Genomic DNA, 14018 nt, shown 5'->3' on the forward strand with positions numbered 1-14018 from the left:
AGCGCTGGCCGCACGCAAATGTGCGGCTTCCTGGCGTCTGGGCCTTGACGCCGAGCAGTCGCACATTTGCGTGCAATTAAGAAAGACATATGTGCTGAGAGCGCACGCTGTGCGTGCTCCCAGCACACATGTCCGGTTCTCACGGAAAGGTTCCGATCTCTTGCGATCGGGACCTTTCCCGATCATGTGACAGCAAATCGCGGCGGTCACATGACCCTAAAACCCCACTCCGCCTCCCAGCTTCTGAAACCCTAAAAGGGCCAGGAGGCACCAGCGCCAAGGGGTTAGGCATGCTCCTTTTGAGGTATAGCGATGTAAAACATTAAATATAAGCAGCTATACTGTTTAAAATGCAGTAATACACTAGGATTGATTTACTAAAGGCAAATAGTCTGTGCACTGCGTGTGCACATCAGTTGCAGTTACTCTAGATCTGAGGGGAAGCTTTGAAATGAAGGGAAACTCTGCTGATTTTCTATCATCCAATCATGTGCAAGCAAAAATACTGTGGTTTTTTTTATTTATTTATTTATTTATTTATTTATTTATTTTTCCTTGTATGCGATTGGGTATTTTTTGCAAAGGGAAGCTTTACCTCATTTACTAAGCTCTGGAGCAGCTTCACTTGCAGTGCACAGTATATTTGCATTTAGAAAATCAGCCTGACTGTCTCACCCTGCTCTGCACATGCTCAGTTGCTCTCCATTTTTCGTCACTGTGCCGAATTTTTAAGAGGCCACTCTGCTCACAGCCTAAAGATTTACTGTTGCTCAGGGGCTTTGGGCTTCAGCAAATTGGTAACCTCCAGCAAGAAGGAACAGAAACAATGCTGGAAGCAATTTACAGCACACACAAATTTTGGTAGAATAATTATTCATGTAGAATGTATGTTTCTTGCTAAAGAACGTTCTGTTTCATCAAGGGTAAACTTCCACTATAAACCATCTGTCAATAGCCCTTACGTATGAATGTCAGTTCTTGTGACCCGCCACAAAGGATGCCTGCTAGCGCAGGGAGCCGATTTTGCATGTCACCACCTGATGTAATTTTGTCTATACTGAAGTTTTCACTGTTTTGTGATTTAGGAGCTGCTAGAGAGCAGCGGTCAAAGAAGTTACTTCAGTAAGAAGAGTCGGGGTAAAGGACAGAAGGCTGGTAAGCCGGCAACTAGGACAGAACCCAGTGACCCCAAGTGGGATCACTTCTGTGACTTCCAGGACATCACTCACATTGTCGTCAGCCAGAGTAGAGTCAGCATTAACTGTCAAAATAACCAGTGCCTGGTGAGAGCTAATTACAGACGATTGTTTATTTACTATGAAACATACGTTGTATGTTACCACGCTTCTATCTGGGAATTGTTTCCTGCTCTTCATTCCTCTCTAGGTTTATTTTCTGCTCTCTACCCCGCATTTTTGCTGTGGCTCCCCTACCCCTCCTTTTGTGATGTGTCTTCCACCTCTCCCTTACTTTTAGCTATGGCTGTCCAGACCTCTCACTGGCTCTTTGACATAGATCTTCTGACCTCTCCCTTGCTGCTTGTCGTGGTTTTCCCAACATCCTACTTGTTCTCACTCAACCTCTCCTATGCTCTCTGCCGTGGCTCTTCCAACCTCTTCCTTGTTCTCTGACATGGCTCCTCCAATTTCTCCCTTTCCTGCGATGGGGCTTCCAGCCTCCCCCTTGCTCTTTGCCTTGGCTCTCCCAATCTTTCCCTGGCTCTCTGTCATAGTTCTTCTGACCTCTCCCTCGCTGCTTGTTGTGGTTTTCCTGACATCTTACTTATTCTCACTCATCCTCTCCTATGCTTCTCTGCTGTGGCTCTCCCAACCGCTTCCTTGTTGTCTGACATGGCTCCTCCAATTTCTGTCTTTTCTGTGATGGGACTTCCAGCCTCCCCCTTGCTCTTTGCCTTGGCTCTCCTAATCTTTCCCTGGCTCTCTGACATAGATCTTCTGACCTCTCCCTTGCTATTTGTTGTTGTTTTCCCGACATCTTACTTGTTCTCACTCATCCTCTCCTATGCTTCTCTGCTGTGGCTCTCCCAACCGCTTCCTTGTTCTCTGACTTGGCTCACCCAATTTCTCCCTTTCCTGCAATGGGGCTTCCAACTTCCCCCTTGCCCTTGCCTTGGCTCTCCCAATCTTTCCCTGGCTCTCTGGCATAGCTCTTCTAATCTGTCCCTTGCTGTTGGTCTTGGGTCTCTGGATATCTCCTTTGCTTTCTCTCAACCTCTTCCTTGCACTTTGCCGTGATTTTCCCAAACTCTACTTTGCTCTATAACATGGCACTTCCAAATTCATATTTGATCTCTCCTGTGGCCCTTTCCAAACTCTTTCTTCTGCCATGGCTCTCTGGAACTTTACCTTGCGCTTTGTTGTGGCATTTGTGATCTCTTGTTCTCTGTAGTGCCTCTGCAGATCTCCCCTGTGCTACAACATGACCAAATTGTACTTTCTGTCTGGGTCTATTCTTCATCACTAAGGCTAGATCCATATTAGTGCAATATCAGATGCGACGTGAATAGAAATTATATTGGATTCAGTGGTACCTGTTCAAATCAATGCGATTTTGGAAAAGGTTCCTGTACTACTTTTGGTGCGATTCCAGCACGATTTTGGCCCCATAGAATATATAAATCTTATCCAAGTTGCACTACAAAATCGCACTGAAAGTCGGGTCAGAATCGGATTGCAGTAGTGTGAATCTAGCCTTAGTTCAACATTTCTTTTTTTTTTTTTTTTTTAATTCTCTTTTTGTCACTTTCCTGTTGTTGTCTCTGTTTTTGTTTACACTTTTTCCCTCTGCTAGTTCTCCTGTGCACTCTTTTTCTATCCTGTGTCATTCGCTACTTCCTCTTCCCTTTTTTCATGGTTACTTTTTTTTTCTTCCAGGAAATACTTCTGCCTTCATATGAAGAAGCCCTGTCTTTTGTGTCTCTGGTGGATGGTTACTTCCGGCTGACCACAGACTCAAACCATTACCTGTGTCATGAGGTGGCACCTCCACGTTTGGTGATGAGCGTAGTGAATGGGATTCATGGACCTTTACAGTATGTGTACAATATATTAGGATGAATGTCTTTTCTACTGTTCAGCTGTCATAATATCTTAATCAGAACCTGTTGTATACCAGAAATAAATACAATCATGGCCAAAAATATTGGCACCCCTGCATTTCTGTCAGATAATGCACCACTTCGCCTAGAAAATTGATGCAATTACAAATTTTTATGCATTCTCATGTTTATTTCTTTTGTTTGTATTGGTATGATGCAAAAAAGTGGAAAAACAAAAAGACAAATCTGACACATTCCACACAAAACTTCAGGATGTCAATTAATTTGTCCAGTCCATTTTTGAATTTAATATTTAATGGCACACCCCTTGGAAAAAATAACTGAATCAGTTGCTACCTGTAACTGTCAATGAGTTTCTTCCACCTCTCTACTGGAATTTCGGACCACTCTTCTTTCGCCAACTGCTCCAGGTCTCTCAGATTGGAAGGGTTCCTTTTCCCAACTACCGGTTTAAGATCTCCCTACAGGTTCTCTATGGGATTGAGATCTGGACTCATTGCTGGCCAGTTCAGTACTTTCCAGTGCTTTGTCTGAAACTATTTCTGGGTGCTTTGTGAAGTGTGCTTTGGGTCATTGTCCTGCTGTAAGACCCATAACCTCTGACGGAGACTCAACTTTCTGACACTGGGCCCTACATTGCACCCCATAATTCTTTGGTAGTCTTAAGATTTCATAATGCCATGCACATGGTCAAGACATCCAGTGCCTGAAGCAGCAAAGCAACCCCAAAACAATCTCCACCATATTTGACTGTAGGGACTGTATTCTTTTCTTTAAAGGTGTCATTTCTTTTTCCAAAAACAGTAGAATAATGGGCTTTAACAAAAAGCTGTAATTTTGTTTAGTTTGTCCACAGCACATTCTCCCAAAAGGATTTTGGCTTCCTCAGGTAAGTTTTGGCAAGCTGCAATCTGGCTTTTTTTTATGTTTCTGTGTCAGCAGTGGGGTCCTCCTGTGTTTCCTACCATAGCATCTCTTTTCATTCAGATGGTGACGTATAGTGCGAGCTGACACAGTTGTACCCTGTGCCTGAAGGTCAGCTTGAATTCCTCTAGAAGTTGCTCAAGGTTCTTTATCCACCAGTTGAGCAATCCTTTGTTGCAGTCTTTGATCAGTTTTTCTCTTTCGTCCACATCAAGGGAGATTAGCTACAGTGTCATGGGCTGTGAACTTCTTGACAATGTTGCACACAGTGGACACAGGAACATTAAGATCTCTGGCGATGGACTTGCAACCATGAGATTGTCCATGCTTTTACACAATTTTTGTTCTCAAATCCTGAAACAATTGTTTGCCGCTTTTTTCTTTTCCCCGTGCTACATGTGGCAAACAGAGACACACAACACAAAGGTTGAATCAATTTTTCAACATTTTAACTGGTTGCCGGTGTGATTTCTATATTGTCAGCACCTGTTAATTGATACTGGTGGGTTTAATTACAAATGACCAGAGCATCACAAACTTAGAATGCAATTATTTAAGAAGAATTTTGAAAAGGTGCCAATAATTTTGTCCAGTCCATTTTTGGGGTATTGTGTGGAATGTTTCAGATTTGGCTTTTTGTTTCTCTACATTTTTGCATCATGCCAATACAAACAAAAGAAATAAACATAGGAATTCCTAAACATTTGTAATTGCAACAATGTTCTGGATGAAGTGGTGCATTATCTGACAGAAATGCAGGTATGCCAATAATTTTGGCTATGACTGTATAAACCCATACTGTTCACAGGGAGAGATCATTGTCACAACAATCTCATGTTAATGTTTTTCTCTCCCTGACTTTAGGACCTATTATTTTGATAGCACTTTTTCGTTGAGTTTTTTCAGCATGACTGCTGGAGGTTTTACCCTCCAATTAGCAGCAATCTGGAGTGGTCATTCTCTTTCTGGCCTTTGCATGTGGACCTAGCTGGATTGGCTATTGTGGGAATATCCTGGAAATGATTTTCAAGCACTAGGTGGGGTGCTTTCGAGACTCAGGTCTGTTGAAAGTTAGCTACCAAGCTCTTTCTGTGTCCAGAGCAGACAACATTGCCTTGGCACTCGTCTTGTCCTTGAAGATTCACCTAGTTAGGCCGATCAGGCTGTGCAATGGAAGCCACTCATTTCGGTGTCAGGGTGCCATTATTCCCTGTTTCCAGCCATTTTTGCCACAAAAGGGTTTAACGATGTTAGACTGAGCGCTGAAGTGCTGAACCTGTGTGTACTTTTTCATACCATACAGCATTAAGGAAGCATCTTCCCGCTTCTGCTTCTGCTCCTAAAACTGCTGCCCACTACAGTTACTTTGGCCACTTCCAGCCTTCTGACCCTCCCCTGCTACCAACTGTCTGGGTCCCTTGAGTACTTATCCTGAGCTCTTAGGTTGCCTTACCGCACTAGAACTCAAACATGTCTGATTCTAGACACATTGGGCACAGTCATACAGTACCAGATGCCTCCAGCTCACTTTTCACTCCAGCTTTGCTTGCAGTATGCCTACTGACATGTGGATGTCTGCAGTCCAGTGGTGTGCTGTCCTCTACTATTCAAGGCTTTGCTGCTGTCATAGTCCTTCTTGGGTCTGTCTAGTGTGGCTGGATCCTCTGTCTATTTGACTGAGGTTTTTTACCATGGTCATGCATGACTTTATAACCCAAATAACTCCTGAGAATGCAAAGACTTTGCCTTAGCACACACTTTTCCACAGTTTTCTCTATAGGGGTTGTAAAAATCGTAATAAGTTGTTTGCTTATTTTATGAGAATTTAGATCAGAAATGGTCTTTCCCGTTATAAATCTTGCCATGTCTTGCCTTAAAATGCACCTATTATACCAGTAAAGAATGCTCCTGTCTTTAATGAACCAACTGATAAGTGGTTGGAAGCCTTTTTCCGAGCTCCATTCTTGCTCATCGGTCCTGCTCTAGTTCTGTACCTGGCTGTGACTTTACTTTGTCATACCATGTCTAACTGGTCTCAATCTTTTAAATAAGATTTAGCCACTTCTCTGGTTGATCCCTTGCTTGTTGAATGAGTGGACCAGACGACTGTAACATTAAATTTTAGCTGTGATGGTCTTCCGGAAGCCTCTCACCTCTCATCTCTTGCTTATGCCTCATGTCTGTACATATGCATAGGGCGTTTTGTTGAAATGCTGGACTGCGCAACCTTTGTACAATAAGCGTTTGGCCTGCATGACCTTCGAGGGGCAACATCTTTTCAGATGGACCTTTTGAAAGTATTATCAAGGATGTTGCTGGTGGCAAGAACAAACCCATCTTCCTCAATAGGAAAAGATCAAGGAACAATTTACCAAGACTTCTCCCTCCCTGACTGTCAAGCAATCCTTTCATTTCTCTGCTCCCTTGTCGTCAAAGTTGAGAACCCCCCCAAGCTTGTGAAATAATTGCACAAGGGAGCAGTTGAGTGCTTTATCAGACAACACATCTCCAACTCTCCAGCGATTTAAAGAGATTTAGTTTGGTGGACCTCAAACCATCAGAAATTGCCACTATAACTTCTGCATCACTTGAAGTATCCGATTCTAGTCCTGGAGATGTCTCAGGTCAGAGTCTTCCCTCCCTAGTAAAAATTCTCAGATCTTCGGATCAAAGTCTTCATTTCAGGAGTCTCCTATTCTCTGTTTCTGCAGGAAAGTCTTGGGGCTTTTAGCCTCCTTTAAGGCAGCCCCCTTTGCCAATTCTTCTCCTTACCTCTGCAATGCAACATTTTGTAATTGTGAGACAAGTCATTCCTGTTTCTGGACAGGCTAATTTGGTTGACCCCCAAACACCAGGCTGTCCCTAGCTTTGTGGCTGATGAATCCAGCTCTGTAGTTGAAGTCCTTTCTTCCCATCTTTTAGAAGATTCTCGAAACAGATGTCAGCCTGTTAGGCTTGGGAGGAGTCGTGGGCACCTTGTTAGTGCAGGAGACTTGATCACTAGAGGAATCTCATCTTGATAAACAGACTAGAGTTTTCAATGATTTGGCTGTTATTTTCGCATTGGAGCACCTTGTTGAAGAGTCATCCCATCCAGATTGTCAGACAGCACCACAACAGTGGCATAAATCAACATCAAGGAGAAACCAGAAGTCTTACTACCAAAGGAGAGCATATTGTGATCTGGACAAAATTTCACAATACAGACTTGTCAGCCATGTACATTTCAGGCATAGATAATTAGCAGGCAGATCTCCGTAGCCAGCAGCACCTGGACTCAGGAGAATTATCCCTGCACCTGGAGATATTCCATGTCTGTGTTACAAATTAGGGCCATCGGTTATGAACATTCTGACTTACATGTTCAACAGCAAAATGGACAGGCTTGTGTCAGAGTATAGGGATCCCCTGACAATAGCAGTGTATGCTCTGGTTGCTGCGTGGGATCAGTAGACACTGACTTGTGTATTTCCTCCCTTGAAACCTCTTCCTAGTCTGCTCTACAGATTCAAGATGGAGGGCATTTTGGTGTTACTAGTTGCTCTGGACTGGTCCAGGTGAATGTGGCATACCGACCTAATAAAACGTCTTAATTAAAGAGTAAGACTTGTAGGACTTCTGGCTGATTCTCAGTGGGTACTGCCAGATTGTCAGGATTTTCTATCTCTAGGGTCCATTTGCCGTCTTGTTAGTCACTGGCTTTACATGCTGTACATGAGGGCATCATCTTTGAGTCTCTGTTCCTTTTATGCTAGAATCTAGGTAGTTTGCTTACTGTACGTCTATCATCTGAGATGGAAGGCATACTCCATGTGGTGTGACTCTTGGGCTTCCACCCCAGGAGCTGCTTCATAGGACATAGGGTAGGATATACAGAGAGTGTTGTGCATCATTATTTTTTTATTTTTTCTAAATAAAGTGGCTTTGGAAATACATAAAAAAATCTGATTTATTACACAGGGAGCAATATGTTGTCCAGAAGCTGAGACGGGAGGAGCAGGTGGATGGTTTGTACGTCATTCGATGGAGTGCATTTAACTTCAGCAGGCTTATCATGACGGTGAAAGGTTCAAACCAGGTCTGTAATCCAGCTTATGGTATTTTTAAAGCACAACTTGGGGAAACTTGAAAATTATGCCTTGCAATGGGACTGAGCCTGCACTGCAAAGGTAAATGGATAGTGTAGGCCTAGGGGACTTGTTAAAGAAGATTTACTTATCTGATCCTCTGCTCCTCTGAGCTGCTTGATCGGTCCCCTCTGCGCATTCTCCCCCATGCTCATTGGATGTGATGACACAGAGGGACAGTCCAGCACCATCTGCTGGGGAAGCAGAGGATCAAGCAAGTAAAAGTACTTTTACTCTTCCCTAGACAAAACAAGCAAAATAACCCTTGCAGTGTGGAGGCAGCCCTACCGCAAGGGAGACTTTTGACATTTTCTGGAGTTGGGCTGTAAATTTTGTGTGCATGTGTGTATGAATCTATGACAACTTATAACATGTGTTAACCTCCCTGGCGGTATTCCCGAGTGTAGCTCGAGGTAAAGTTTCAGTACCACAAGCGGTAACCCCGAGCTACACTCAGGAATACCTTGCAGCGCTGCTCCGGGATCTCTTCTGCACTTACCTTGTCCTGCGCTCCCGCGATGTCCCTCCTGCAGTGTCCCTGCCATCTATGCCGGCTGATGCCAGCTTCTGGGTTCCGTTCCCTGCGACGTCGGGGCGTACGGGGGACGGAACTGGCGGTAAATTTGAAAATGTGAAAAAGTGACATTCACTAAATACACTAAAATCACATAGTAAAACATTACTGTATCAAACCATTTCACATACATTTTGTCCCGAGTGCTTTGTCCTGTGTCCTGCCTGCATTTTGACGGTTCTTTCTGCCTGGAAACTGAGAAAAGTCCATGGCGTCCAAAAAGCGTCCCTTTAGGTCAAAAGCAGTTTTAGATCAGCTAGAGAACAGCGATAGTAAATTAGAACCTCTTGCAGAATTGAGTGATAATGATTCGTGGGGGAAATTCGTCATCAGACACTGAAACCGCTTTTGCGACTTTGCTCAGTGATGTGCGAACTTGGCGCTATATTTCAAATTTCATTGTTTTTGGTTTGATTATATTATTGAATTAAATTTATTATTATATTATTATTTTTTATGATTATTATTATAATTTATGATTTCGTGTTTCATATTTTATCATACCCGGGATGTTTACTAGACTCTTGTTCGGACAGATTTCAGTGAGTTATTCCTAAAAATTACAGGCCTACAATAAAAAAAAAACTACATATTTCCATGCAAAAAAAATGTAGCGCTTTGAGCACAGAAATACTGACATAATCAGACTGCTAGGGAGGTTAACAACTACCAATGTCCTCTACATCGTCGCTGCTTCTGCCTTAGCCCTCATGCACACGGGACGTTTCGATAATGTTGGTAACGTTAGCTGTGTAAAGTCACGTTAAAAATTTGACATTTTCAGCATTTTTTAGCGTTTTTGCATTAGCGTTTAGCAGCGTTTTGCCGCGGTTTTCCGTGTTTGTGTTTTTATAGCGTCTTTTTTTTTTTCTGGTCAAAAAATGTCCAAAAACGCTTTTTTGTGGTTTACCGCATTTTGACGCGTTTTTCAACATCAGAGTGTTTTTACAGCTAAAAATCTCCTCTATAAACTCACTAGTCCTGGGTTTTTTCCAGCAAAAAACATTGATTACCGTCTATGTGTGCATGGACACATAGGATAACATGCTGGGGGGTTTACTGGCTGTAGAAAAAAAATCAAAAGCCAAAACAGCCGCTGTAAAAACGTCCCGTGTGCATGAGGCTGCATTCTCACATGTTATCAGAGAGATTACAGACCCGTCACTAGCACAAGAAAGAGGCCATTGTATATGCAGTAGCATGCTTAGGTCCTTCCCAGCCACAACTGACTCCCCCAGTATCTATAGATCCCCCAACACACCCCAGCACCCCTTGCCATTACATGCTGGAGGTGCCGGAACTGCATTCCCCCTGACAAAAGCCCTGCTTTTAACTATTGAAAGAATCAAGAGCAAGTTGGATGAATCTGAAGCAGCAAAAAAGTCACTAAATAGATCTGGGGTTTTGTTAGTTGGAACACCCATATAATCAGTCTGTATTATCTGGTGCAAAGAGCAGCTCTATGCATAAATACACATTAATCATTGTTCAACTTTTGTCAATATTGTTCAACCATATGTCAACCACAGAAGTTAATAGCTTGTTGGTTGCTGCATATTTCTGCACTGTGCGAATGTCTCTATGGGGCAGCATGGTGGTGCAGCCCTCCAGCACTGCGATCCTGGGTTTGTTCCAAAGTCACTATGGGCTGGGTGGTGTGCCCCGTGTACATTCCCCTGGATAGTCCATTTTACCACACCAGCCCAAAACATACTGGTGGGATGCCTTTCCCATCCATATGTGTGATTTTGGTAAGGGCTTTCCATTGTACGCTTTTCTGCTGGAGATTCTGATATTCTTTTATTTATTTAGATGCTTTTTGTATTTCGTTCAGTCTTTAATAGACCATATTAAAGCAATAATATCACCAGATCTAATTGTAGGACCTTGCAGGTCAGTATGTGTTTATGTGGTCAACATGACCACAGGACTGGAGCGGGCTGATAGAATACCGTTCCAACAGCCTTTCTATGCAATTTTATGCCAGCTTTTTTTATTGCTGTTGGTTTTAAAACCTCTTAATAGAAGGGCAGAGCGCTATTAGAGCTCATTTGGAATGAGCAGGATTCAGGATGCTGTCACGTTGACCACATAGATGTGTATTGACCTCTTTTATGTTGCTGGGTCAGGCAATCTGATGAGTTTTCACCTGGAGGTTTTTGGTGGTGGTCCTGTTAGTGCTGCAATTTTTCTTAAAAGATTAGAATAAGAACTACATGTATCATTCATAATTTGACCACTTCAAGCCCGGACACTTTCACCCCCTTCCTGTCCAGGCCAATTTTCAGCTTTCAGCGCTGTCACACTTTGAATGACAATTGCGCAGTCTTGCAACACTGTACCCATATTAATTTTTTAGCATTTTTTTGAGACAGATCATTTATTTTGGTGGTATTTATTCACCACTTAGATCTTTATTTTTTTGCTATATAAATGAAAAAGTCCAAACATTTTGAAAAAAGAGTGTTTTTCTTATAAAATTTTGCAAATAAATAATCTTTTTTTAATAAATCTTGGCCAAAATGTATCCAGCTATATTTTTAGTAACAAAAAAAAAAAACCCAAATTAGTTTCTAACTAAAAATTATAATTTTTCAAAACTTTTTTTACATTGTTTTTTTTTTTTGTTTTTTTTTTTTTACATACTGTCACCCCCTGGCAGTACAGTGTCACCATAGTCACACTGTACTACTTGTGGGGGGTGATGATTTGTTTTTTCTTTTTTTACACTGATTGCTTTTACACCCATAAAGGCTGTAAAAGCAATCATTTCTCCTTCTCTCTGGCTGCATTCCTACAGCCATTGAGAAATACTGTGAGAGCTGTGACTGGTCACAGTTTGTCACATGGTACAAGGCTGTTGTGAATAGCCTTGTACCATGTGACCTCTGTGATCATTCACAGATTTCACACGTAGTAAGCAATGATATCAGGACGGGACATCTTTGTTTACTACTATTCATGTGATCACTGATGGGCCAGTCAGTGATCACATGAATCGGGACCTCGCACAGAGGTCCCGTACGACGATCGGTGTTCTGCTGTGTCCTCTGGATTGCAGTGCTGTGCACGTTCCCGAGGAGCGCGCACAGGCAGTGAATGCGGGTGACATTTAGAAACGTCAACCCGCTTTGGCAGCAATCCTGTCCGGCCGTTTATCTACATGGGCCGGACAGGAAGTGGTTAAGCTGAGCTGCTTCAGAGAGGACCTATACTAACAACCAGTGGCGTATTTAGGTTTTGTTCTGCCCTAGGCAACACAAAAATCGTTTGCCCCCCATGGACACCGACCAACACAACCCCCCCTTCTTCCTCCTGCGGAGAGAGCCTGCCATTGACCAACAACACCCCTGCCCCCCACCCGGGAAAGCCTTCCAGTACCCCCCCCATTCCCCAGCGATAGAAAGACGCTCATCTTCACAGCGCCACACATCCCCGGGAATGAGAGCCAGGCTCTACATACACCATCAAGCAGCCCGCAGCTTCTCTCAGATCCCACCTGGTTCCCATGGTGGCTTGTCCCTTCTTTCATCCCTTCTTCTGGGGAGATGTGCTGCCCCCCTGAAAAATGCTGCCCTAGGCAAGTGCCTTGTTTGCCTTGTGGTAAATACGCCCCTGCTAACAACTAGGACTATTCCATTTACTACATAAGGTGATGTGATTAAAGTGGCAGCTCCTGAGAGGGTCTGGTGTGGTTATACATCCTTGCAATTTGTGGACATTATGTAGAAACTTGAGTCATAGATGGTCAGGATTCACGATATAAACAGGTTGATTATCTGTGTGAAATGTGTTCATATATGACACTAAACTTTTACCGGTTTACCAAAAATGGTTTCCTCACTAATGGGCAAGGATTGGCAGATGTCACATAGCAACATAGTGGGCTTTTTTCCTCTTTCTGACTCCAAAACAATAAATGTGTAATAGTTTGAATCCAATAAATATGTATATTTGTGTTTTTGTTGTTTCTCAGGGTAAAGGGTTCAGCTACCGGCAGTTCAGAATAGATAAAGTGGGAGAATTGTACACACTGGAGCAGTGGGATCGAGGCTTCCTCAGCGTTAAGGAATTGACGGAGAACTTACGAGGCTGCACACTGCGGTCTGGACTGGAGATCTTCCACGTCAAGCAGTGTATCCTTCCCAAATCTGGAGGTAACAGTGCTGACACTTGCTGTGCTGCTTCACTATTTGAATGTTAATGGTCACTTTTGTTTTTTAAATATTAAGTAGTGTTTATTTGAAGAGAACCTGTCAACAACCCACATTATTGCCTAAAGCAGCCCATAGATTATTCAGTTTTTTTTTTTCCTTCTACCACAAGTGGAAGGAAAGCAAATTGCTCGATTTCCGAATCAGCTCAGACAGTGTTGATAGGGGAATCCCTCCCACAGCGCTTTTGTGCTCTGCTGACAGGGAGCCTGAAAACACAATAATCACTGCTGGTGGCATGAAAAAAAAAATCCGACAGGCTGGTTGTACTGAAGATGATCGATGGATCGCCTTCAGTACAGCCAGCCTTCCTATAGATGGATTGAATCTCATCCAGTCCCTGCTGAACTGGCCAGGATTCAATCCATCTATGGCTGCCTTAATATCAGTTAAAGCAAGTTTCCTGTAGGTGACTTTGCTGTTTAGTCAGTCCTGTTTTGTGATTTTACAGTGCCTTGAAAGAGTATACCCCTTGAAATTTTCCACATTGTATCACGTTACAACCCAAAACCTAAATGTATTTTATTGGGATTTTATGTGATAGACCAACACAAAGTGGCACATAATTGTGAAGTGGAAGGAAAATGATAAATAGTTTTAAACATTTTTTTTACAAATATCTGAAAAGTGTGACGTGACTTTGTATTCTACCCCCTTTACTCTGAAACCCCTAACTAAAATCTAGTAGAACCAACTGCCTTCAGAAGTCACCTAATTAGTAAATAGAGTCCACCTGTGTGTCATTTATTCTCAGTATAAATACAGCTGTTCTGTGAAGCCCTCAGAGGTTTGTTAAGAGAACATTAGTGAACAAACAGCATCATGAAGGCCAATGAACACACCAGACAGGTCAGGGATAAAGTTGTGGAGCAGTTTAAAGCAGGGTTAGGTTATAAAAACAATATCCCAAGCTTTGAACATCTCACGGAGAGCTGTTCAATCCATCATCCGAAAATAGAAAGAGTATGGCAGAACTGCAAACCTACCAAGACATGGCCGTCCACCTAAACTGACAGGCTGGGCAAGGGGAGCATTAATCAGAGATGCAGAAAAGAGGCCCATGGTAACTCTGGAGGAGCTGCAGAGATCCACAGCTCAGG

The 14018-nt window shown here is 42.9% G+C and overlaps 1 protein-coding gene across 2 annotated transcripts in view; it reads left to right on the forward strand.

The window, feature by feature from the left end:
- TYK2 (tyrosine kinase 2) overlaps positions 1-14018 on the forward strand; it is a 99802-nt gene that overhangs the window by 47306 nt on the left and 38478 nt on the right. For both annotated transcript variants that reach the window (XM_089657631.1, XM_089657632.1), the window contains exons 8-11: positions 1086-1283; positions 2895-3052; positions 7964-8081; positions 12681-12861. In XM_089657631.1, the coding sequence (XP_089513757.1) occupies positions 1086-1283; positions 2895-3052; positions 7964-8081; positions 12681-12861 (655 nt within the window). The remainder of the gene's footprint in view (positions 1-1085; positions 1284-2894; positions 3053-7963; positions 8082-12680; positions 12862-14018) is intronic.

This window comes from Staurois parvus, unplaced genomic scaffold (assembly GCF_062004578.1).
Source record: "Staurois parvus isolate SC_StPar_1 unplaced genomic scaffold, SC_StPar_1.0 ptg001014l, whole genome shotgun sequence".
Lineage (NCBI taxonomy): Eukaryota > Metazoa > Chordata > Amphibia > Anura > Ranidae > Staurois > Staurois parvus.